Source organism: Planococcus citri, chromosome 1 (genome assembly GCF_950023065.1).
Source record: "Planococcus citri chromosome 1, ihPlaCitr1.1, whole genome shotgun sequence".
NCBI lineage: Eukaryota > Metazoa > Arthropoda > Insecta > Hemiptera > Pseudococcidae > Planococcus > Planococcus citri.
In genome coordinates, this window is record NC_088677.1 from 87,811,715 (window position 1) to 87,835,617 (window position 23,903).

Sequence of the window (23,903 nt, forward strand, 5' to 3'; positions counted from 1 at the left end):
GCAACTTTAAAATCAGCTGGTTATGATTTGAAGAGGTATGTAATTTTTTTTCTTCTACTATATTTATTTCTTCTTTTTTTTTTCAATTCTTTATTTAAACCTACACACTTATTTTTTCAAGTCTTGCTGATTTTTTCCAATATACCTATTTTTAAAATTTTTTATTCATATCCCTTTCTTCTTTTTTAAAGTACCTACTGATTTATTTTTTCAATGTTTTTTTTTTAATTTAGTGCATATGATTATATTGTTCCTGCAAAAGGAAGGGAATTAATTAAAACAGATTTACAACTTCAAATGCCTAACAACTGCTATGGTAGAATAGCTCCAAGATCTAGTTTGGCACTAAATCACTTTATTGATATTGGAGGTAGGTACCTATCTAACTAAAGTATCTTTTAAATTATTGTAATGAATTTCTTGAACAAAGTTCTCTTACAATTCTGTAGGTGGCGTGATTGACGAAGATTACAGGGGAAATATTCAAATAATTATTCACAATCATAATAATGAAGATTTTAAAATCAAAAAGGGTGACAAGGTAGCTCAACTTATTATTGAGCTAATACTTCATCCTGAATTAGAAGAGAGTGATGTAAGTATCACTATAGATGAACCAAGTTTTTTATTTTATTATTTATTTATGGTATCTGCTTTTTCAGTGTTTTAATGTATCCTCCCTTAATATTTCTGAAAACTTTTGCTGACTCAAGCACTAATGATTTGTTTTAAACTTACAGAAATTAAATGATACAGAAAGACAAGAGCAAGGATTCGGATCTAGCGATAAAAAATTAGAGAAAAAAAATACTTTTCCATCAGTATGGGTGCCTCCTACTTCTGCTTTCGAGAGGGAGTTCATTGTTGATTTCTTGGGATTTAGAGATCAATTAAATAATTTTATAATCAAAGAATTTGCAATAGTATCCAGAGATGGAAAAGATGATCCAACGTGTTTCATAGTGAGTCCTCCATATTCAATCACCCAACTTCCAGAGGTAAGAAGAAAAGAAGTCGCATGGTTATAAAAAAATTACCATGGACTAAAGTGGGAAGATGGCAATATGCAACTACATCATGTCGTGAAACTTATAAAATTGTTTTTGTTTCATGCTACAAAAATTTACTTAAAAGGTAAAGAAAAATGTAAAGCTTTAGAAGAGCTTTTAAACCGAACAACAATTGATCTAAACAGCCTAAACTGCCCACCTACAAAGGAGTTACCCTTTTTAACACATTACCTGGATTGTAAAGTAGCTGTTCATCATCCAATTGGTAACCATTTATCATTTGCATGTGCCTACATCAATGTTCAGAAATATAGAACATGGATCAATAATGAGGAACATCCTGAAAACAGCAATCAAGAGTTGACAGATAAAAACACAGATGAACAGACTACAAGTCCTGAAAACAATCAACAGTTACCAGATGAAAACGCAGATAAAACAACATCAGGTACACATAAACGATTGAGAAAACCAATTTACTGTTGTGGAAAAGAATGCTTCCAATTGAATGAAACTGAGGTAGATGCTGTTGGGTGCTTCAAATGCGGAGCATGTGGTCAATGTTACTGCAAATGTAAAACTTACACAGAGACAGAAAATGAACATAAGCTTGTGTTAAAAGAACTTCAAGAAGACGATTTAGAAATGGAAAACCTGATAAAGCAAATGTATGAAAAATGAAATTTCCAACTCTATTTAATTTTTATTGAGCCATATTTTATAATACATTTCAATTTTTAAAAATATGTAATATATACTTACCTACTAACAAATGTACCTACTCAAATTTTTTGTTTCGTAATAAATAAATTCAAGTTCTATCCATGTTCAATTTTTTCATTCTTCTTAGTTAATAAAATTTAAAACACAGTACACACCTTGAAACTGTCGAGTATGCAATTTATTCAACATACACGTCTTGGTAATAGACTGTTCGTAGGCACTAAAAATATGTACAAAAACGAAAAAATATGTACAGAAATGTGGGATTAATTCAAAACCACCCCAGAAACCGTGTTTGTATACTACTCTCGTGAAAGAAATTTTAAAATCCTAAGACACGAAAAAATCTAGAAATCTCGAGACATAAATTCTCAAAATTTTGAGATGAAAAAAAAACTCAGGATTAAGAAACTTCGAGAATAAAAAAACTTAACATTTTCAGATATAAAAATCTGAAAAGCTTCAGACATGAAAATCTCAAAGTCTTGGGATTGGAAAATTTTTAAATTGAAGAAAGTCTCGAGATCAAAAAATGATAAGTATGAGACCATGTTAATCTTGAAATCTTTGAGCATAATAATCCAGAAGCCTTGAAAGACATGAAACTCTCGAAATCTTGAGATGAAAAAATTCCAAGTAAAATAAACTTTGAGGGAAACAAATTTTGAGAAAAATTTCTAAGAGAAAGAATTACAGGAAAAATCTTCAACTTTTTAGACATGAGGATGAGGTAAACTTGTGAAAACCTCGAGATCACAAAATCTCAAAATTTTGAGATGAAAAAATTTCAAGTCAAAGTAACTTGAATTGTATCAAATTTTGAAAAAAATTCTAAAAATAAAAAATTGATAGAAAAAGTCTTCAACTTTTTAGACCTGAAAATCTAAGTGAGTATACAACACATCTTGAGACGTGAGCACGTGAAAATCTTGAGATGACAAAATTGAAGACATTTGAGACACGAAATCTTGAGATCAAAAATATCTTGAGATTGAAAGAAATCTTGGGATTAAAAATAACCAAGGATTAAGAAAATTTCGAAACAAAAATCTCAACATCAAAAAATCTCCAGGCATAAAATTCTCAAAATCTTTTTTTTTTTTTATTTCTTAAAATCTTGAGATCAGCAAATCTCTAAATTGAGAAAAATCCTGAAATCAGAAAACTACAAGGTCAGAGAAATTTCAAAACGAAAAATCATTCAAAAAATCTCCAGATCAAAAAAATAATGAGCCAATAAATGTTAAAACCTTTCAGCATAAAAATCTAAAAATATTGAGACAGATGACAGATAAAAAATCTCACGACGATTGAGAAACTTTGAGAGAAAAAAATCTCAAAAACAACTTCTAGGTCGAAAAATTTTCAGAGAAAAAATTTTGAAATCTTCGGACAAAATTCTGAAAATTTTAAAATCAAAATATCAAAGATCGAAGAAATTTTGAAACGAAAAATCTCGAGAAAGATCACAAAATCTTGAGACAAAATATTAAAATTTTTAGTCATGAAAATCTCAAAGTCCTCGAACAAAAAAATCTCGAAATTTTTAGGTAAAAATACCTTCAAATTGGAAAAATCTTGAAACGAAAGAATATCAAGGTCAAAGAAATTTTTAAACAAGGAATATCAAGAGAAAGATCAAAAAATCTCGAGATTTTGACACATAAAAATCTGGAAATCTCGAGATCACAAATTTTTTACTTAGATCAAAAAATTTCAAGTTGAAAAACAGAAAAAAATCTCGAGATCTAATGTCGTCAAGGTCAAAGAAATTTTAAAACGAAAAATCTCGAGATGAATTTGATGCAAAAAATCTTGAAATTTCGGACATGAAAACCTCTAAATCTTAAAGTAAACCGATCTTTATAATGAAAAAAAACTTGAAACGAAAGAATCTCAAAGTCAAAGAAATTTTTAAACAGAGAATCTCGAGAGAAAAATCAATTGAGTAAAAAACAAATAATTTTAAAATCTGTGGACAAAATCACCACGAAATATGGACTCATAAAAATCCTGAAATCCCAAGATCAAAAAATTTCAAGCAGAAAAAATTTTGAGATCTTGATATTGAAAAATCTTCTAATTGAAAAAATCTAGTCAAGGTCAAAACATAAAATCTCAAGATGAAATTGGATGCAAAAAATCTTAGAACCTCAGACTTGAAAATCTCTAAATTTTGAGACATAATGACCTCTAAATATCGGGGTCAAAAATCCTCCAAATCTCGAGAATAAAAAAGATTGAATAATTTTTAGACAAGTTAATTTGAAAATTAGGTTGAAAAAATACTCGAAACAGAAAAAGTTGGAGAGAAAAAACTCCAGATTGAAAATATTTTAAATCGAAAAATTTCTCAAAGTCAAATCTTGAAAAAATAAAAATCTTAAGATTGCGGAATCTTAAAATTAGAAAAAAAAAAAAAAAAATGAAAAAATCTTGATTTCGAAACATTTAGATGCAAAAAATCTTGGAATCTCAAGCCATCTCCCCCCTTCAGATTTCTAAATAAACCTCAGGTGCTGGATTTCGGCCTTTGCTCTTCATTATGAGAGTGCTCTTCGGGGTTCCGACTTCTCAACCTCTCCCAGTCTTATTCCAACTACGAAAAAAATGAATTTTCGCGCCCTTTTTCGAAGGTTTCCCGAAATGGATCTGGGAAGCTGAAAGGGTCATTCCACATCAATTGGACCAAGAAGTGGTAGGGGGGGGGTTCGGCGATTTTTTTGAAATTTTTCCTGTGGAAAGACCTTCCGAAGGGATGACCAATGGCGCAAATCGCAGCCCTCTAGCCCATTTTTAAAGGCAGCCAGGGGGTGTCAAAGTTTTCAGTGAACCTAAAACATCATTCATTTCAGCAGTGGATTACTCGATAACCGCGATACCTACCAAAATGGAACATTTTCTCATACTCAGGGGTTTTGAAAGGCTTTTTGGTGATATCATAAAAATCAGTATTGCCACTTTTTTTTCGTACAAAAGATTAGCTCAAAAAGTTTTGAAACTTGGTTTTCATATCGTTCCGATTCTCAAAAATTCTGAAAAAAGTATATTATGGACAACTTTTCACGCTGAAAAACATATTACAAAATTGGGATGGTAACATGTTGCAAAGTTCATTTAAAAAAATTTAAAATTTGCAAAAAAATGTGATTTTTTGATTAAAAACATGAAAAAAGTTTTCATAGGTGAAGTTGACCCATTTGACCCATATTTTTACGTAAGTATCTGTTGACAAAGTTGAGAAATCCCTTTTACTCAATGAAATGAACTCCTCACAAAAAAAAAATAAAAATTCGAAAATTTTCAAAAAGTGAACGAATTTTTATTCTTTTGTTGTGAGTGTAATTTTTATCAATTTTTTCATGAAATACTTCAGAAAGAGGTCAAAATAAGACAGCTAAATTTAAACTATTTTTGATGTTTGAAATTGAAAATTAATTATTTTCGAATTTTGATTTTTTTGTGAGGAGTTCATTTGATTGAGTGAAAGGGATTTTTCAACTTTTTCAACAGATATGTAAAAATATGGGTCAAATGGGTCAACTTTACCTATGAAAACTTTTTTCATGTTTTTAATCAAAAAATCACATTTTTTTGCAAATTTTAAATTTTTTTAAATGAACTTTGCAACAGGTTACCATCCCAATTTTTTTATATGTTGTTCAGCATAAAAAGTTGTCCATAATATATTTTTTTCAGAATTTTCAAGAGTCGGAACGATATGAAAACCAAGTTTTGAAACTTTTTGAGCTAATTTTTTGTACGAAAAAAAGTGGCAATACTGATTTTTATGATATCACCAAAAAGCCTTTCAAAACCCCTGACTATGAGAAAATGTTCCATTTTGGTAGGTATCGCGGTTATCGAGTAATCCACTGCTGAAATGAATGATGTTTTAGGTTCACTGAAAACTCTGACACCCCCTGGCTGTCTTTAAAAATGGACTAGAGGGCTGCAATTTGCGCCATTGGTCATCCCTTCGGAAGGTCTTTCCACAGGGAAAATTTCAAAAAAATCGCCGAACCCCCCTACCACTTCTTGGTTCAATTGACGTGGAATGACCCGAAATTCAGACTACTTCCAATGTATTTTTGAGACGTTCGACTTTTTAACTCTTCCCATCCCCTTGACCTTTTTCCAACTACAAAAAGTGTGTTTTCACGTTTTTCAAACTACAATCTGAGAGGCTGAAATTTGGCATCCGAATTTGGAAGATGAGAGGAGGTCCTCTGATTGAGAAGTTTTGACTTGTCAACCCCTCCAGATCTTTTTCCAGAAACAAAAAATCGTATTTCCGCGCCTTTTTCAAACTTTGGGAACATTTCAACAAAAAAAAGCTCACCTAGGAGGAGGTGGTTCTTCCTCCTCTTCCTCGAAATACTCATCGTCTTCCAATAGTAAACTGTCATCGCGTCGATACCTCGGTCTGGACGGCCCTTCGCCCGCATCGTCGTCTTCGTCTTGTTCATCAGCGTCGGTATCCGTGTCATCCCACAGCGTTTCGTTGGTGATCTTCTGCCTCGAGCACTCGATCCAGTAGCCCGGTGTTGGAATCAAATTATGCGGGTAATCTTCGCAAAATTCGTCTGTCGAAATACATACATCTTTATTAAGAGAGAGATCAACAATAATAAAACAAAGTCATCAGAAAAATCAATTACACGGACACCATATTGATTAATCATTTTAATGATAAGTAAATTATTAATAACGAATGGCACAAGAAGACGTAAAAAAGACATATAAGTAGATCACTTCTCCTCTCGTCATTAGGGTCGATCTTTTGAGCACTCTCTATTCCATGTTTTTCACGCCTCGAAACATCTGTCTCTTTCGATAAGCCAGCTTTTTTTTCACCCTACACACGACCATAATACGTATACCTCGTAAGTAGGTTAACAAGACCGCCGAATTATGTCACATCGTATATTTTTGAAGCAACCGACATCGAAATCGACAGCCGACTGAACACCGTCGAATTTTTTTTTCACATTCGCGTAGACATTTCGTTTTTTTATCACAGTAGGTCGAAATCGTGTTAAGGCCAAGACGGCTTTGTAACTGCTGCTGAAAATTTTCATTCAGCAATCGTTTTGCTTCCGGGACCGGGACAGAAGCCCTCGAGACAAAATGACAAAATTTTCCGAATCGAATCGCACTTCGACGAATCATTTGGAAAACGATTCACAAATCAATCTGCCCCCCTCCTTTCACCCATAAAAACGAATGCATTACTTACGAAGCGGTAAATTACTCGAAATAAAATAAAAAAAAAACAAACATGGCAATGAGATTTGCATACGCCACGCCTCAGCACAAACGTTAATGGCTCGAAAAGATATTTTCTTCCATTCTTATTGCCCTTTGCTCGGATTAAACGTAATACAAACACGTCGGTCGAGCTCTATTATTCTTTTTCTTGTTCTTTTTTTTTCTCTCTCTCTTTCATTTCATCAGCGTGTATAATAAGCGCAAAATTATTACTACAATTTGCTTATACACCGAGACTGTTACAATATTTACAATGTTTTTTTCGCCCTCGTTCATCGTTCACGTAGCTCTTACCTTACCTGCTGCTACGTCTGTTTCAAAAAGCAACAGCGAATAAAATTTTCACTATACATAGTCGACAAATCAACCGGTGGTTGTTTGCATATACCTAACGTCATCGTCATCCACCACTCTCCCCTGCCATCACCCCCACCCGCATCCATCGTACGTACTTATCGTCTAATCGATCAGGCCGCGTTAATTGACGCGTACCACTCTGTGTTTTTTATTCTTTTTTTTTTCACAAAGCTTCGTCGTAACGACTTTATTTATTCGTTGTCGTATTATACGAAGGCTTAATCGCTGAAAGAATGGGTTTGTTCGCAATTTACCCTACTTCAGCACCCCTACACGCCTGTGTTAGCTTTGTTGTTGTTCGAGCTTTGAAGCCACCTGAAGTGTCGATGGCCGTTTAATCAACGTTCAAGTGTTCATTCTGTTTGATACACCCGTCGTTGTCGGTCGTTGTGAAAAATGTTAATTTTCGCAGGTTTTCATCTTTATTACTGCAGTAGTTGAAAAAAGTTTTGAATGAAAATCCACGTTATGTACTAGACTGTTTGCTATATTAACGATGAAACATGTTTATGCGATTTTTTTCTATTATCCCCACCCCACCTCACCTCACCATCTCTGAAATCGTTAATTTTTAAGAAAAAATGTATGAAAATTTCAGTCACCTCCCCCCCCCTCCAATCAATTTAAAATTAAGTAAAGTCAAGAAGCACTTCAAGTTCTCACAAAATAAGGAAGTGCTGTTTCATAGTTTAGATTCAGCTTCACCCCCCCCCCCCCCAGAACGTTGAAAAAAAATCATAAAAGCATTATTCAATAGTTTGGTCTCAATTTTTGAAAAAGTGACCTCGAATCCGACCAAAATGAGTTGAAATTTTTCGAGAAATTCAAATGTTTCTATAAAAAATGATTTTTGAGCATTTTTGAAGACTTTTGACCACAAAATTAAGTTGTAATGTTTCAGTTATTTTTTTCTTCATGTGGCCATTTCGATGCATTATCTTACATGATAATTTTTTCTCGACTGAGTAGAATGTTGACTCAATTTTCAGCTCAAAATTATTCACTCGATTTCATTCTCCAATTCACAAACGACATAAGACATATATCAGGTGAAAACAACGCACTGGCAGACGCCATGTCCAGATTAGACGAAATAAAATCCACAGACTTCGATTATTCAAAACTAGCAACCGCTCAAAAAACAGATCCAGAAATCACAAATCTACAGCAATCTCAAAACTCGAAATTCAACCTAAAATGGATTCAAATTCCAGTTTCCAACGAAAAAATCCTGTGCGAAATTTCAACAGACTCACTTTGACCAATATTACGACAAAACTTCTAAAAAGCTGCATTCCAGCTTTGTCACTTGTTATCTCATCCTGGAGTCAGAGCAACTACAAATCTTGTTAAATCTCGTTTCATTTGGCCCGGTTTATACAAAGACATCAAAGAATGGGTCAGTAAATTTATACTAAAGCTCTGCTAGCAGATTTCAAAATACCAGATATCAGATTTCACCATATCAACCTTGACATTGTTGGTCCGCTGCCACCATCTCAAGGTAACAATATCTGATAACCATGATGGACCACTTCACCAGATGGCCTGAAGTAATCCCCGTTCCAGACATCACTGCAAAAACTGTTGCAAACACCATTCTATCAAACTGGATCTCAAGGTAGGGTGTCCCAGAACAAATAACTACAGATCAAGGCCAACAATTTGAATCATACCTCTTCCACGAACTTACTCAACTCCTCGACATAAAAAAATTCAGGACCATCGCATACCATCCACAATCAAACAGCAAAATCAAATGATTTCATCACACCTTAAAAACATCTCTGAAAGTACACTTGACAGACAGATGGGGCAAAAAGCTACCTCTCTTACTACTAAGTTTGCCGAATTGCGTCATTAATGACTTGAAAGCCGCACCCAGCAACCTAGTATTTGGCCAATCTTTTTGTTTAACCGGCCAATTTTTCAACAATACGAATACATACGTCAACATGGAGGAATTCATAAAAACCCTGAACCAATACATGCAGTCTTTGAAACCAACACGAACTTCAGTTCACGGCACTCAAAAAACATTCATCCATCCAAAACTACATGAAACATCACACGTTCTTCTCCGTCATGATGCAGTCAAAAAGCCACTTCAATCTCAGTATGATGGTCCATTTGAAGTGTTGAAATGTAATGAAAAAACATTTGTCATCTCAATCGATGGAAAATAAGTCACAGTTTCAATAGACAGATTGAAACCTGCCTTCCTACTCCACGATACTACCACAACAACTTCTACATCCGAGCCTCACTCTTCACCTTCAACAACATCACAACAACAACAACAACAACAACAACAACAAACATATTTCAATTTTAAGAAATTTGGCAATTTCTGGCAGGGGGTGTGTAGTGCATCGACTAAGTACGTTGTATAGGAGTAGAAAAAGCACTGTTTTACTACTCTTAGATAACTTGTGTAGCCACATGGTACATAACCTAAATGCTAGAAGTTGTTGAATCGAAGATAACCATATACTGTAAATCTTTTGCGTACAATACAGATCTTATGAAACAATTTGGGTGTTTTTGTTAGCAAAAGTCTTCCCTTTTGAAGTTTTGATGTTCGGCCGATTCACCTTGCTCAGAGGGTTCTATGTAGGCAATATGGCTGTACCACTCAGCTATTAGGAGTCAGTACACATTAGTACACTGTAGGTACAGCACCATTTCCTACAGTGGTGACAACCTATATAAGGTTTTGATTGAATTTTTGATTTTTTTTTTGTCAAATTTTAATCCATTTTGATTAGTTACAGGACACATTAAAAAAAAAAAAATTCAAAAATCATGATCCAATTTAAGGGATCAAAAATCTTCAAACGTGCTTAAAAGTATTTTTGTTGGAATGTTTGAATTATTTCTCACAAAATTTTATTAACCTATTTTTTTTTAGGTCACGTAACACCATTTTGAAAACTCCCGAAAGTTATAAGGTCATGACCCAATTATTTATGGTTCAGAATTCTTCCAAAATGGTCATAAATATGTTTTCATTGGAGCATTTCAATTACTTGCAAAATTTCAACTTCTTTTAATACTCTCATGTTGGAATTTACTCGAATTGGAAGGGAAGCACAATAATATGTACCAACTTGTAAAAAAATTTTGAGCCTGAGCAATTCTGAAAATTGGGGTTTATGCTCTCTCTTCCCCTATTGTGCAACTGCGATCTACATCAGGTGGATTGGGATCTGGTAAGACACTCAATAATTGAGTTCTTCAAGAACTCTCCAATTACAGTCCGAGTCTGCAGCCAATCGCGAAGATAGTGTAGCCAGTACCAAATGATGACATGAATACCGATAATAGACTTTAGTTTTTAGATGTAAATAAATATCTTTCCTATATTTAGTTTGTAAGAGGTGGTCAGTGCCGAAGAAATATAAATACAGTAAAAGCTCCTTATAACACTCTTCAAGGGACTGGAGAAAAAGAGCGTTATAAGCCGAAGCGTGTTATAACCGAAAGTCTCATTCTAACACTGATTGGCGTTATACCACGAATTCTCGATTTAAAGCAAAAAAAGCGCGTTATAACCGAAAGTCTCATTCTAACACTGATTGGCATTATACCGCGAATTCTCGATTTAAAGCGAAAAAAGCGTTGTAAAGGAAGTGGAAATGTGAACTTTATTTTGATTTTTAACAACTGTTCCAGTTGGAAATGAAAGAATCTGACATTTTAATTTGATTTTGAGGTCTGCTGTAATAATATAAATGATTTTTTGGCAACATTTTGCCATAAGTTTTTTTTTGGGGTTTTTTAAAAATCAAAACTACAAAAATTGCAAAAAAAAACTGTTGTTGCGGCCAAAATTTTCAGAAAGTGATAATTTTTTACACATGAGTGAGTTTTTTTTGCAAAAATTGGGGTTTTGTTGTTAAAATTATAAAAAAAATGTGAGTTTTCCTGAATTTTAGAGCGTTAACACGCGATTTATAACCACTCATGAGCGTTATATCGCGATTAATTTTACATTGGTTTAAATGGGGATGTCAAGGGACCGGAAGAAATCAGCGTTATATCCGAAAGCGTTATAACGAGCTTTCACTGTAGGGTCTTTCCACCTTATATATATATATATGTGAATAAAAAATGTAAATAGGGTTTCAGGTATAAATTAGTTTGTGTAGATATGGCCCCTAAGTACTTAAATACCTAAATCAGATAAAAACAACATTATCTTTGTAAATATTTTTTCATATTTTTCTTTTTCATATCCTTCTTTTACAATCCGCAAATAATTCCAATACCCAAAGAAAAGAAGTATCCAAAACATCCAGAAGTCAAGATTTGAAGACAATCCTGGATCAAGATATTTGAAAATGTATAGATTAGCCATAGCTTAGGTTTAGAAATTTAAACAATCATTCATTAATGTGGGCGGTCAGCGAGAAGCCAGTAGCAAGTGCGCTGACCTCCCCACAAATATCCCAATGTACTCTCGGCCTTTTCTAACTAGGGGCCCCAACTTGTTGGGACCACCCCTAGGCGAAATCACTCCCCTTCAAACTTCCCCCAGAGATGGGTCGGGGGCTCGGTCTGCTGTCAGACAGGTACGCGTGAATAATGACTCCTGGAACATGGCAGAGATCGAGCCTTAGGCAACCGCCTAGGGGTTTGAGTCAGGGTGGACGATCCGTCTCACTCTCCCCCCATTCCCCTTCCCGTCCCTCGTCTTAATCTTGGGGTGAAGGTATAGCTATATTCTAGAATAATTAATAGTAGTTAATATTAGTAACCCTAAGATTAAGATTGTTTTTTCTTTTATAAATAAATTAAACCCTCAGCGCCTAGTGCGTCCGAGGAGTTTACCAAAAAAAAAAAACAACAACTGCGATCTACAAAAAACCATTGGAATTTTTTTGGGGCTGCAAAAATGGCTGTTGAATTCAATTTCTAGAAGATTTTCTGGTTAGTTGGACTGTGGACTATAGTAGGTACATACAACTAATAAAATTTGATACCTACCTAGCATAAAAAGCCTTCAGGTCATACCATGTCCCTGTTTTTTCTCTACTTTTCTCTGTTTCTCAGATTGGTTGACTTTTAGACTATAAAATAAAAATATCTGCAAAGTCTACGTAGGTATTATCGGACCATATAAGCGCAAGTTTAGTTTTTTCTCTCTCCTGGCGAGAATCGAAACTAATTTTTTTTTTGCGAACAGCAACAAAAAACGGATTTAAGGTTCATGTTTTCTTCTTCTACAAGCCTTAATGATCTGATACGGCTTGTTTGTAGGATCATAATAAATGATGTAGGTACTTTTGACCCGGCGAATTTGTGTGCCTGCGAAGTATACGATGAGTACGACGAGTAGGTATTTGGTAAGTAGAGTATAATACACGAATACAGGTATACTCTCTCGGTGTGTTCGAAATGAACGATAATACGCGTGTATTTTTTTAAATAGAGAGAGCATTTACGCGTTTTTATGTTATTGTATTCACGTGTCATAGATTGATATCGCAGCTCTTTTTACAACGGATTAACACCACGCCCCACAATCAGCCGAGCTTGATGGTTGTTTTTATTTTTATTATGTATTTTCACCTCGCGCCAGGAGTATACCTGAAGGTGGCGCGGCCAGCGGAGAGCTCTTTATGGTCGATGAAATTTTGTAACCGGCGCGCCAGCAGAACGGCGGAGAGGTGTTTGTTTCTCTGTGTGTAATGTGTACTTGGTTTGATGTTGCTAAAATGCGCTAAACTCAAACGAGCCTGTGTTATACGCTGCGATAACTTTGAAATTTTCAAATTTACTGCTCAAGGATATACGTAGGTACATCGACATATACATACTCTTGTAGCAAATTATTGAAATTTCTCTTCTAGGATACTAGATACCTATTGGCTTTTTGAAGAGAGGAAAAAGTTCCCTACTTGTTTTTTGTTTTTCATTCTTTGTGATGATAAAATATTTCAAGTTGGGAATGTCAATATACTTGTACTTAGTACTTGGTACTTTGGCCTTTGTAAGTATGCCAAATGTTTTGTGGAAATGTAAAGAAATTCTTCATCGTTATTTTCACCTGTTTAACTGTCCGAGCTATTCATTTGGAACTTGTCAAAAGTACGAAAGCTACAGATTTCTTAATAATTTTTTGTCGTTTTATTGAGGATAGAAACATGTTGAAAAAGATCATTTTGTTATCTTAATGCCAAATCAGTGTACATAATATGTCCATACAAAAAAGTACGATTTTGTGAAAATACTGATAATAAGGTTCGGATATGCTCGGAAGGGTTCGTTGAGTTCTGATTTACTGCTGATTATTTGAGCAATTACCAGTAACTTTTGGAGATTTACTGGTAATTTTGAGTAAATTACTTACTGGGGGAATAAGTGGTCATTTTGGTTAGGTAAATGTGGGGGTTATTCTTATTTTATTTTTTTGTAACACTAGTATTTCTTAAATTACTCTGCTTTCTGGTAAATTACTAGTAATTTTTTGGTCAATTACCATTTTTTGGTAAATCGACAGTAATTTTCTGGTAAATTATTACCCGTTATTTTTTGGTAAATTACCGGTTTTTTTTTGGTAAATTACCGGTATTTTTTGGTAAATTACCTGTAATTTCTTTGGTAAATTACCAGTATTTTTTTGGTAAATTACCTGTAATTTTTTGGTAAATTACCAGTAATTTTTTTTGATAAATTATTACCAGTAATTTTTTGGTAAATCACCAGTAATTTTTTGGTACATTATTACCCGTAATTTTTTGGTAAATTGCCAGAATTTTTTGGTAAATGACCGGTAATTTTTTTGGAAAATTACTAGTAATTTTTTAGTCAATTACCAGTAATTTTTTGGTAAATTATTACCCGTAATTTTTTGGTATATTACCGGTAATTTTTTGGTAAATTACCGGTAATTTTTTGGTAAATTACCGGTAATTTTTTGGTAAATAACCGGTAATTTTTTGGTAAGTAACCAGTAAATTTTTTGGTAAATTACCAGTAATTTTTTGGTAAATTATTACCTGTAATTTTTTGGTAAATAACCGTTAATTTTTGTGGTAAATTACCAGTAATTTTTTTGGTAAATTACCAGTAATTTGCTCCTGAATCACGCGTGCTTCGTGATTGAAATTTTAATTTTTTGTTGAGTCATTCTAGAGGCGGTTGAAAATTTTTACAATACTGTATCATGGGGTAGACACAGTAATCTGAGACAGCATTTTGGGCGTAGTCGAGAGCAAAAATCTACACAGAATGAAGGAGAGTTTTCTAGCCAACATTACTAAATTACCATCAGGTATCGAAACTTCGCTTCCCATCCCAAGTTGTGTAAAATTGCGTTGCATTTTAGCCCAGCCCAGAGCAGAGACCCTGCTCTTCTTTTCCCCATCTATCGTATCTACAATAGTCGGTCGTCCGCGTTTGTAAATTGTATTCGTCGAAGTAATTATGGCCTATTTTCGTCGAGGTTTCGCTGCTCGCCCCTCCTCACCTCTTCGCTATCGCATACCACCGTGTCGGCGTGTTACGAGCACAGTCGACGAGACGGAATAACTTTTTGCCAAAGTGCTGCTGTCAACACTGCTGTCGACCTCGACGAACTCGAAATTCAACGCAGCAACTCAACTTACCCTCATCCTACCGCCATCTTTATCAATTACAGTACTCGGTGTACACAATGTTTAAACACACTATAAAGAATGTAGCGAGTTTGCACAGCACAGCAGAGAGTCGCGAGTCGAGCCGAGTCGCTAATGCCTTCCCCTGTACTACGAGTATTTTTGCCTCATACCGCACCATGTTGTCGGCAATTCGCTCGTCTTCTTCTGCCATTCTTCGAGCACATTCCGGCCGACTGCCGCGTTAATTGATATATATGATGATGGTGCTTATTACATTCTCCATTTTCTCTCTGCTCTGCTGTGCTGTGCTCGGCTCGGCGTCGTCATTATAACGTCGTTAAATTTCCCATTCGTTTCAACTATCATATCATATCGCGTATCTTTCGTTTGCAAGCGATGAAAATGAAAAAAAAAAAATTTCGCCGGAGCGAATTGCAACGTTATACGTGATGCTTACGAGCGAGGGAATTATTACAAGTGTACTGTACATAGATATCATTTCAATGAAGGGCGATTTTTTTCTTTTAAGAACGAGGCGTTTAAAAATATGTACTTGAGACTGGAATTTCAGGAGCTTATTGATCCTGTGGGGAAAGTCAGAACCTTTCGTGATATTTTAGCTACTCGTATAAATACATTTTCGTAAAAAATCGAGAGGAAAATCCCTCCAAAATGGAAACTACACGCTGCGCCATGCCAGCTGGTGAAAAACTGAAAAAGTAGGCTCGAGCGTGGAGACAAGGATCCATCACCTTGTGAACTCAGCCGGATAAATGATGAAATGTACGCTCGAAACGTGCTTAACAATATAATACGAGTAATACACAAACACATCGTACACGTAGCCGAATAATAAACAAAGTCCAAAAGTCCACATATGTGTACGTATCACATAGCCATGCCTGTAAGACCAGCTTCATCCATCATTCTGCGGCATAGAGGGCATCGCTCTGCTACTCCTACATACATATAGGGACATACACATATACATATATCCACCTTACGCGTTTGTATGCAAATGTTGTACAGGACATGTGGAAATGCATACGTGTTTACTTGGTTTTTGGCACGATGTCGTGTTAAGGGTCAGCGAAATAGGTTGCTTTGTGTGCAAGCTGATGTTGCTATTTGGGCGTTTGTTTTGACGCGCGACTATTTTTCTTTGAATTCCTCATACAGGTCTGAAAATATTTATATAAGCGGAGCCAGCAGTCATCCAAGGTGGTTTATTCCTGACAAAAGGGGTTCTTTGAGCACTTTCGAAAAACTTTGAGCCCAAAATTGAGTCATGATTTTCAGAGTTTTTGAAAAAAGGTATCACACTTACTAATGAAAACGGATTGAAATTTCCGAAAAAAAATCTTTGATGGTTTCGAAGTACATATTTGGAGTCACACCTTGGGTCATTATTTTTGAAGTTTTTGAAAAAAGTGTCATACGGTTTTAACAAAAATGCATTTTTTTCAATTTTGGTCGATAAAGCGAGAAAATTTGCGGCAAATTTTCTACAAAAAAAGGAGAATTTTTGTCAATTTCGTTTCGGACAAAAAGTAAAATACTTTGCTCAAAAAATGCGTATTTTGCTTGAAAATTGTTCTTAAAATAGTTTTTTCTTTCTATCTTTTAAAATTTTCAAAAATTTATCAAAAATAAACTTGAGCACTTGAAATTTGGGTTACGGGGACTTTAAAACATGCCCTTTGGGATAAATTGATAATAGCAGGAGACTCGAATGCTCAGGTAGGAGATAAGCGTGTAAAGACAGTAACTGGTATGTATGGAACGGAAGGAATGAATACAAATGGGAAGAGACTGATAGATTTTTGCACTTTCAATGAACTAAGAATCATGAATACATTCTACCAACACAAAAAAGATCACAAGATGACATGGTTGGTGCAATACAAGAGAACAAAGCTCAATGATCGACCATTTTATAGCCAACGAAAACACTGCAAAGAAATTCTTGGATGTAAGAACACACTGAGGTCTAGAAATAGGCACTGACCATCATTTTGTTCAAGGAGTAATGAGAATGGAAACAACGAGAATGCCAGCCAGGAAAAATGAAAAGAAAATCAACACAAGAGCCCTGGATGACCCAACCACCCAATGGCTGTACCAAAGACAAGACAAACTTCATAAGTGAAGAAATACCAAAAAGCCAGGATAGGTATAGAAGAAGAATGGAAAAATATCAAATCCATTGTGACAAAAGCGGCAAAAGAAAGCTTAGGAATGGTTTCTTGCAGAATCTGGGCAAAGCCAATAAAGCATTGGGACAACGAAATCCAAGAACTCACACAAAAGAAAAGATAGGCATTTAGAAAATTCATGAGCACAAAAAGTGAGGCTGATGGTGAAGAATATCGAAAACAGTCAGCAAAAGTCAAGAAAAAGTCTAGGAAATTACAGAGAGAAAGCTGGGAAAATTTCATCACATTCCTGGAGCATGACACATACAAGTTATGGCCAAAGGTGTATAAGATTATAAGGAGAATTGACACAAATTTTAATGAAAGAGTAGTCTTGCCAAAAATTAAAATCAATGATGCAAAGGAATATTTTGAAGAACTCTGGAGTGATGAAAACGCACAAGACATAAAGATAGAAGATGAAATTGGAGAACCAGATGACAGAATTTCATTTAAAGAGCTACAAGAAGCTTTGAACACAGCAAAAAATGCAAAAGCTCCAGGAGAAGATGGTATACCAACGCACAGTGGTCCGAAATGAAGAAGTAGCGGCCAAAATTCAAAAAATCCTCAGATTGAACAAGTCTCAAAAGTTGATTACGAATATGTAGCGGTTTTCTACATTATATCAGGGTTGGGTATCTACGCGTAGAATAACCTATTCTACATTTTGGTGTAGAATGCGTAAAATTTGATGTAGAATGTGTAAAATGCGTAGAATAGACGTAGAATGTGTAGAATGCGTAAAATACGATGTAAAATGCGTAGAATGCGACAAAATCACCCATCTAAAAGCCAAAAATATTGTTTATTTATCAAAAATGTGATTTGAAAAATGAAAGTTCAACTATTTTGTTGAGCAAATTAAATTGGAAATGTGAATTTTCTATTTGATTATGTAACCTGATTATAAAATAAATGATGGAAAAAATGAAAAAATTAAGTTTTTTGAAAAAAATTGTCTGCACATTTACCTATTCTACACATATTCTACGCATTCTACACATTCTACGCATTCTACGCATTTTACATGATTTCCAGGCTATTCTACATGTGCTATTCTACGCGTAGAATGTCCATGTATTCTACATGGTGTATTCTACGGCACAACCCTGCATTATATTCCACGTCCCTTTCTGTGATTTCAAACACTTTTCCATTATTTTGCTTGCCTACAGAAATGAATGAATTGAAGTACCTCAAAATAGTCAAAAAAACTGCTAACTTCAAAATGCTGTAAAGCATGCCAATTTTAATTTTTTTCAAAACTTTATGGGTTTATATCAAAATATGGACATTTTTGAGTATAAAAATCGTTGATTCCATTTTTTCAAAAATATTTTGGTTTCTAGCATGCTCGTCACAAAAAAACTCATTTTTTTGCTATTTTCAAGGTAAAAGTTTTTTTTAAAAAAAACCCAAGCTGACTCAAGGTGAAATATCACATCCCTGGGGTACTATGGCATGTAAAGAAAAACATCCCTGAAAAATTGGCTGCCCCAACCTGCCCCATTTGAAAAAATTGCTATGTAAAGTTGCATAAATGCTGTTTTTCTTATTTTTTAAAAAACATTTTCAAGTAAAAAATTACTACAGGAATATGAATACTAAAATTGACTTTAGTGACCCAAAAAAAACATATTTCGATACCCTCACGAATTTTTCAAAATTTCATGTTTTGGACCACCCTCTCCCTCCTTTGAGGGCTCGTTTTGAGGTTAGGGGTAAAATAAATGCCAAAATCGACTTCAGCGACCTAAAAAACCCCCATATCCTATAGCGATCTAAAAAAATACATTATTTCGATTGCCCACCTCGAATTAATCGAAATTTCATGTTTTGCACTGCCCCCTCCCACTTTTGAGGGTTCATTTGGAGGCTAGGGGTAAAATAAATGCCAAAATCGACTTCAGCGACCTAAAAAACCCCCATATCCAAAATTTTACGAATTTTGCTCTGAAATTCGATTTTGCACCACCCCTGCCCCCCTTTGAGGGCTCATTTTGAGGTTAGGGGTAAAATAAATGCCAAAATCGACTTCAGCGACCAAAAAAACCCCCATATCCGAAATTTTGCGGATTTTGCTTTAAAATTTGATTTTTGGCCGCTACTTCTTCATTTCGGACCACTGTGCAACGTCGTCATCGTCCTCGTAGTCGCGCTCCTTTACAGGAGATAGCGTATATGTCCATCTGTATTAGCCGGTATCTAGTGTATCTAATCGTTTCTTTCAGGGTCTTGCAGGGAGAGTTGGCCGGTGAGTTTGTTGTTAACAGTTCCGATCGTTTTCTCCCTCTCGTCAATCTTCCTTGGATTTTCCCCTGTACCACTAGCATGAAAATACCGTTTTCTTGTATTTTATGAGCTAAATACTTTAGCTTTCTGTTTTTGATGTCTTCAACTATGACTTTCCACTCCTCTCCTATTCTTGCTAGTACTTCCTTGTTGGTAATGAAGTCCTTCCATGAGATCCGTAGTAGCCTTCGATAGCACCACATCTCAAAAGCGGATACTTTCTTCTCGCATTCTGCACTCATGGTCCATGTTTCGCAGGAATACTTCAGAACAGTCCATACGTAGCATCGCATAATTCTCTTCCTCAGATCTATACTCATCGTTTGATTTCCCAGCACATTGGCAAGGTTGTTGAAAGTGGTCTTTGCCATACCAATCCGTGATTTAATTTCTTTATGATCTCTACCATCATTGTGTATCAGCGCTCCAAGGTACCTGAATTGCTTTACATTTTCAATTTCTTGTGATCCGATGTTGATTTTAACCTCTTTATCATCTCCTTTCGTAAATCTCATCACCTTGGTCTTGCCTGTATATTTTATTTTCATTCCATATTTTAATCCAGCACTGTTGACTTGGTTGATCATTTTCTGCATCTGCGCCTCCGTCTCAGCAAGGATCACTTTGTCGTCTGCATAACTTATTTTGTTTATTCTCTTGCCGTTGATCTTGAATCCCATTCGTTCGATTCGCGCTTCTCTCATTTTTTCTTCTGCATACACGTTGAACAACCTGGGTGAGAGGGGGCATCCTTGCCTCACACCTCTCTTTATTCCACATCCGTTCTCCGAGTACTCAGTTCCAATCTTGATGTTAGCGCTTTGCTCCCAGTACAGGTTCTTGATTATTTGCAGGTCTTTCTTATCGATATTGTATTTTCCCAGGATCTCCAACATCTTCTCATGGTTGACACGATTAAATGCTTTTTCATAATCGACGAAGCAAGCAATGATTTCCCTATTTGCATTCAGTGCTCTTTGAATGATCACTTTCAGCAGGGCAATTGCATCTCTCATCCCTTTTTTTGCTACAAAGCCATATTGTGTTTCACTTAGATTTTCATCTATCTTCTTTTCAATTCTGGCATTTATGATGGAGAGTAGTAGCTTCAGTGCGTGGCTCATCAGTGTGATGGTTCTATATTCAGAGCATTTTTGCGAGTTGTTTTTTTTTGGTATTGGTACGAAATTTACTGCTTTGAAGTCCTTAGGCAGAGTGCCTTCATCGTATATTTTGTTTATTATCTTCAGCAGCTCCAATTGTACAAATATGCAAGTGGTGAATTCAAAAGAAGACTGCTGCAATTCCAAAATACGATGTACCAAGAAGAAAAGGTACCTGACAAATTCAAAACAGCAATTGTAATACCACTGTTCAAGAAAGGTGATATGTCAAACCTGAAGAACTACCAAGGAATAAGTCTACTCAACACCTGCTACAAGACCTATGCAAAAATACTGGCAAAACAACTGGCAGATCATGCAGAAGAAAAGTTGTCAGAATGTCAAACCGATTTAGAAAAGGAAGATCATGCACTGATGCAAGTTATACAGTAAAACTACTGATGGAAAAAAGGATCGAATACAACCTAGAAACACACATATCCTTTATATGTAGACCTGGAAAAAGCATATGATAGAGTCAATAGAAAAAAAACTGTTCGAATTCCTAAAAGATGATGAAATAACATATAAAATGCGAAAGGTAATATGAGAACACTAGAATATGAGTATGAATTGGAAATAAACTATCAGAACAAGCAGAAATAAACAGAGGAGTTCGCCAGGGATGCCCACTGTCATGTGTTTTATTCAACATGTACATGGATCACATGGTAAAAGAATGGCAGAAAATGAAGCCAAAAGGAATCAAAACAGACAGAAGGCAGGAAATATCAACAGTGCTATTCGCAGATGATCAAGCAGTACTAGCTGAAACAGAAGATGACCTACAGAGATCAATGTACAATCTAACAAAGACATCAGAAAAATATGATATGAGAACATCATCAGAGAAAACAAAGACAATGGCCTTCAAAGGAAAGGAACCAGTAAGAAGCAAGATTGTAATTAATGGAAAAATGATCGAACAGGTCAATAATTTCAAATACCTGGGAAACGCAATATCATATCAGGGAGAAGTAGATGTTGGTGGAAAGATTGCAAAGTTCATGAGAGTCACAGGACTGATAAATAGGACCCTGAGAAGCAGTAAGGTGCGAAAAGAAACAAGATCGAAGGTGTACAATACCCTAGAAATACCAATGATGACTTATGGAAGCGAGGTATGGGCACTGAAGAAATCTGATAAAAGAAGAATAACGGCAGCGGAGATGAAGTTCATGAGGAGAATGGCATGCAGGGGTGACTCTCAGAGACAGAGTCCCATCTGAGAAAATAACAGCAGATCTCGGAGTGAAGCCAGTCACAAAGAAGATAAAACAGTATAGGAAAGATTGGAGAAATCATGTCAAAAGGATGGAGGAAACAAGATCACCAAAACAGGTCCTCCAGTATACACCAACGGGGAAGAGAAGCAGAGGGAGACCAAGGAGGAAACTCACTGATACCTCAGGCTCATCCTCAACAGGTTCCACACTGTAGCAGACAGGCCAACAGGCCTTCCGCTTACAAGGAAACGAGGACAACGACGAATCTGGTTTGTTCAAATCGGAGAGTATAAGTTTAAAAGGATTCCTTGTTGGAAATTTTTAAATTTTTTTCTACGCCCTTTCCTAATGAATCGATCATTAAGTATCACTTCGAATAATTAGAAAGACAGAAATTTCTATTTCGCGCATTCAGAATTTTGAATTCAGTCGAACTCACTCCAGAAATAATAATTTCAGCCACATTTTCTGCACTTGAAAAAACTTCATCGTTCAATAATTCGCGAAGAAAAAAATAATGAGAGCTTTGATTAGGTGAACATACTCGAGTAATTGCATCTTATCTTCATCTCCTCCAATCAAAAGCATACTTCCTATTTTCATACGTATTTTTAAACACACCTTGTCCTACGAATATCGACGCGAATTACTTTCATTGCACGCGATTGTGGCGGTATATTTACATAATATTTATATTTTTCATATTTCCCTCCTTTTCTTATACATATTATTATTATCAGAGAGAAGACGACGCGACGTGAGACGCGCTCACGTTACCGAGCAATTTCTCAAAACATCTTACGCCTGCACCACACCATCGTCGTCTCCTCGCCAACGTAGGTATTTTTTTCTTATCCAAATGCTATGTATATGGCCTGGCGCTATGGTGCTTTTGCTTTAAACGAATACCTATAAATAGAGAAAACGATCCTGCAGCCGTATCGCTTAAGCGTTTACTTTTTGCGATGTGAAGCAAAAGCAAAAGGAGAAAAAAAATCTCCTATTTCGAGAAATTCGTTTATTATTGAATTTGACGACGACGGAGGATTTATCAACGCTATTTCTCATTCCTTCTCTACCTACCTACCTACCTACCTACGCATCGAATTGGAGGAATATGGCATATTGCGTGCAATGCAAACGCGCTTCTATCGGGTTTGATTCGTCTTCGTCGAACGTCGTCGCTGCTCTTTTCTTTTGATTGAGTTTAGATATATTTGCTCGCGATACACTACAACGTAAATGAAAAATACATTCGGTGCCAAAAACGATAGGTTTATGTAGCTATGATGGTTGTTATGAGCGTATACAATCTCGTGGTGAATAGGTAGGTGGTGTGTGTGCGTGCGTGTGCGTGCGCTGCAAATTTTGAAAAATTATTTTTCTCTCATCATACACAAGTATGGTATGTAGTTTCCAATCCATATTCCTCGTACGTAGATATATTCGTTGAAATATGTAGCTATAGGTTCACAGTAGATGTATTTTGCGGGGACTGGGAAAATAAACGGAGACTGGGAAACACAGACACTGGGACAAGGTCAATAACCTCCCCAAATAACCACCAAAATAATGCACGTAAAAAAGATCGCGAATGGTATGTGTAGATTTGTGTTGCATAAGTTGTTTAATGCGAAGCGTAAGAAGGCAGAGATGAGGAAGTGTGTTGAACCAAGTACCTAGCTGCTTTCTTTCTCTCTCACCAACACAGTCTCTCTCTCTCACATTGCAACAAATACAGTCTCTCTCTCATAGCAAACACAGTCTCTCTCTCTTTCTCATAGCAGCAAACACAGTCTCTCTCTCTCTCACACACAGCAACACAGTGTCTCTCTTTCTCATAGCAGCAAACAAACACAGTCTCTCTCTTTCTAACAACTGCTGCTTTGCACTCCAACACATTAAAGAGCAACATTGATCATGACCCAGAGATTACTTGAAGTTAAGAAATAAATAGAATTTTTCAACTCGTCTGTATGTGTATTTTTAATGATCAATGAACCAATGAAGAAGAAAATGTATCTTTAACTTAACAATATTTTTTTGTTTGACCATCAAA

The 23,903-nt window shown here is 35.5% G+C and overlaps 1 protein-coding gene across 4 annotated transcripts in view; it reads right to left on the bottom strand.

Moving 5' to 3' along the window:
- Positions 1-23,903, bottom strand: part of rsh (radish) — a 780,520-nt gene that overhangs the window by 57,704 nt on the left and 698,913 nt on the right. For all 4 annotated transcript variants that reach the window (XM_065356244.1, XM_065356235.1, XM_065356228.1 and 1 more), the window contains one exon: positions 6,076-6,319. In XM_065356244.1, coding sequence (XP_065212316.1) covers positions 6,076-6,319 — 244 coding nt within the window. The remainder of the gene's footprint in view (positions 1-6,075; positions 6,320-23,903) is intronic.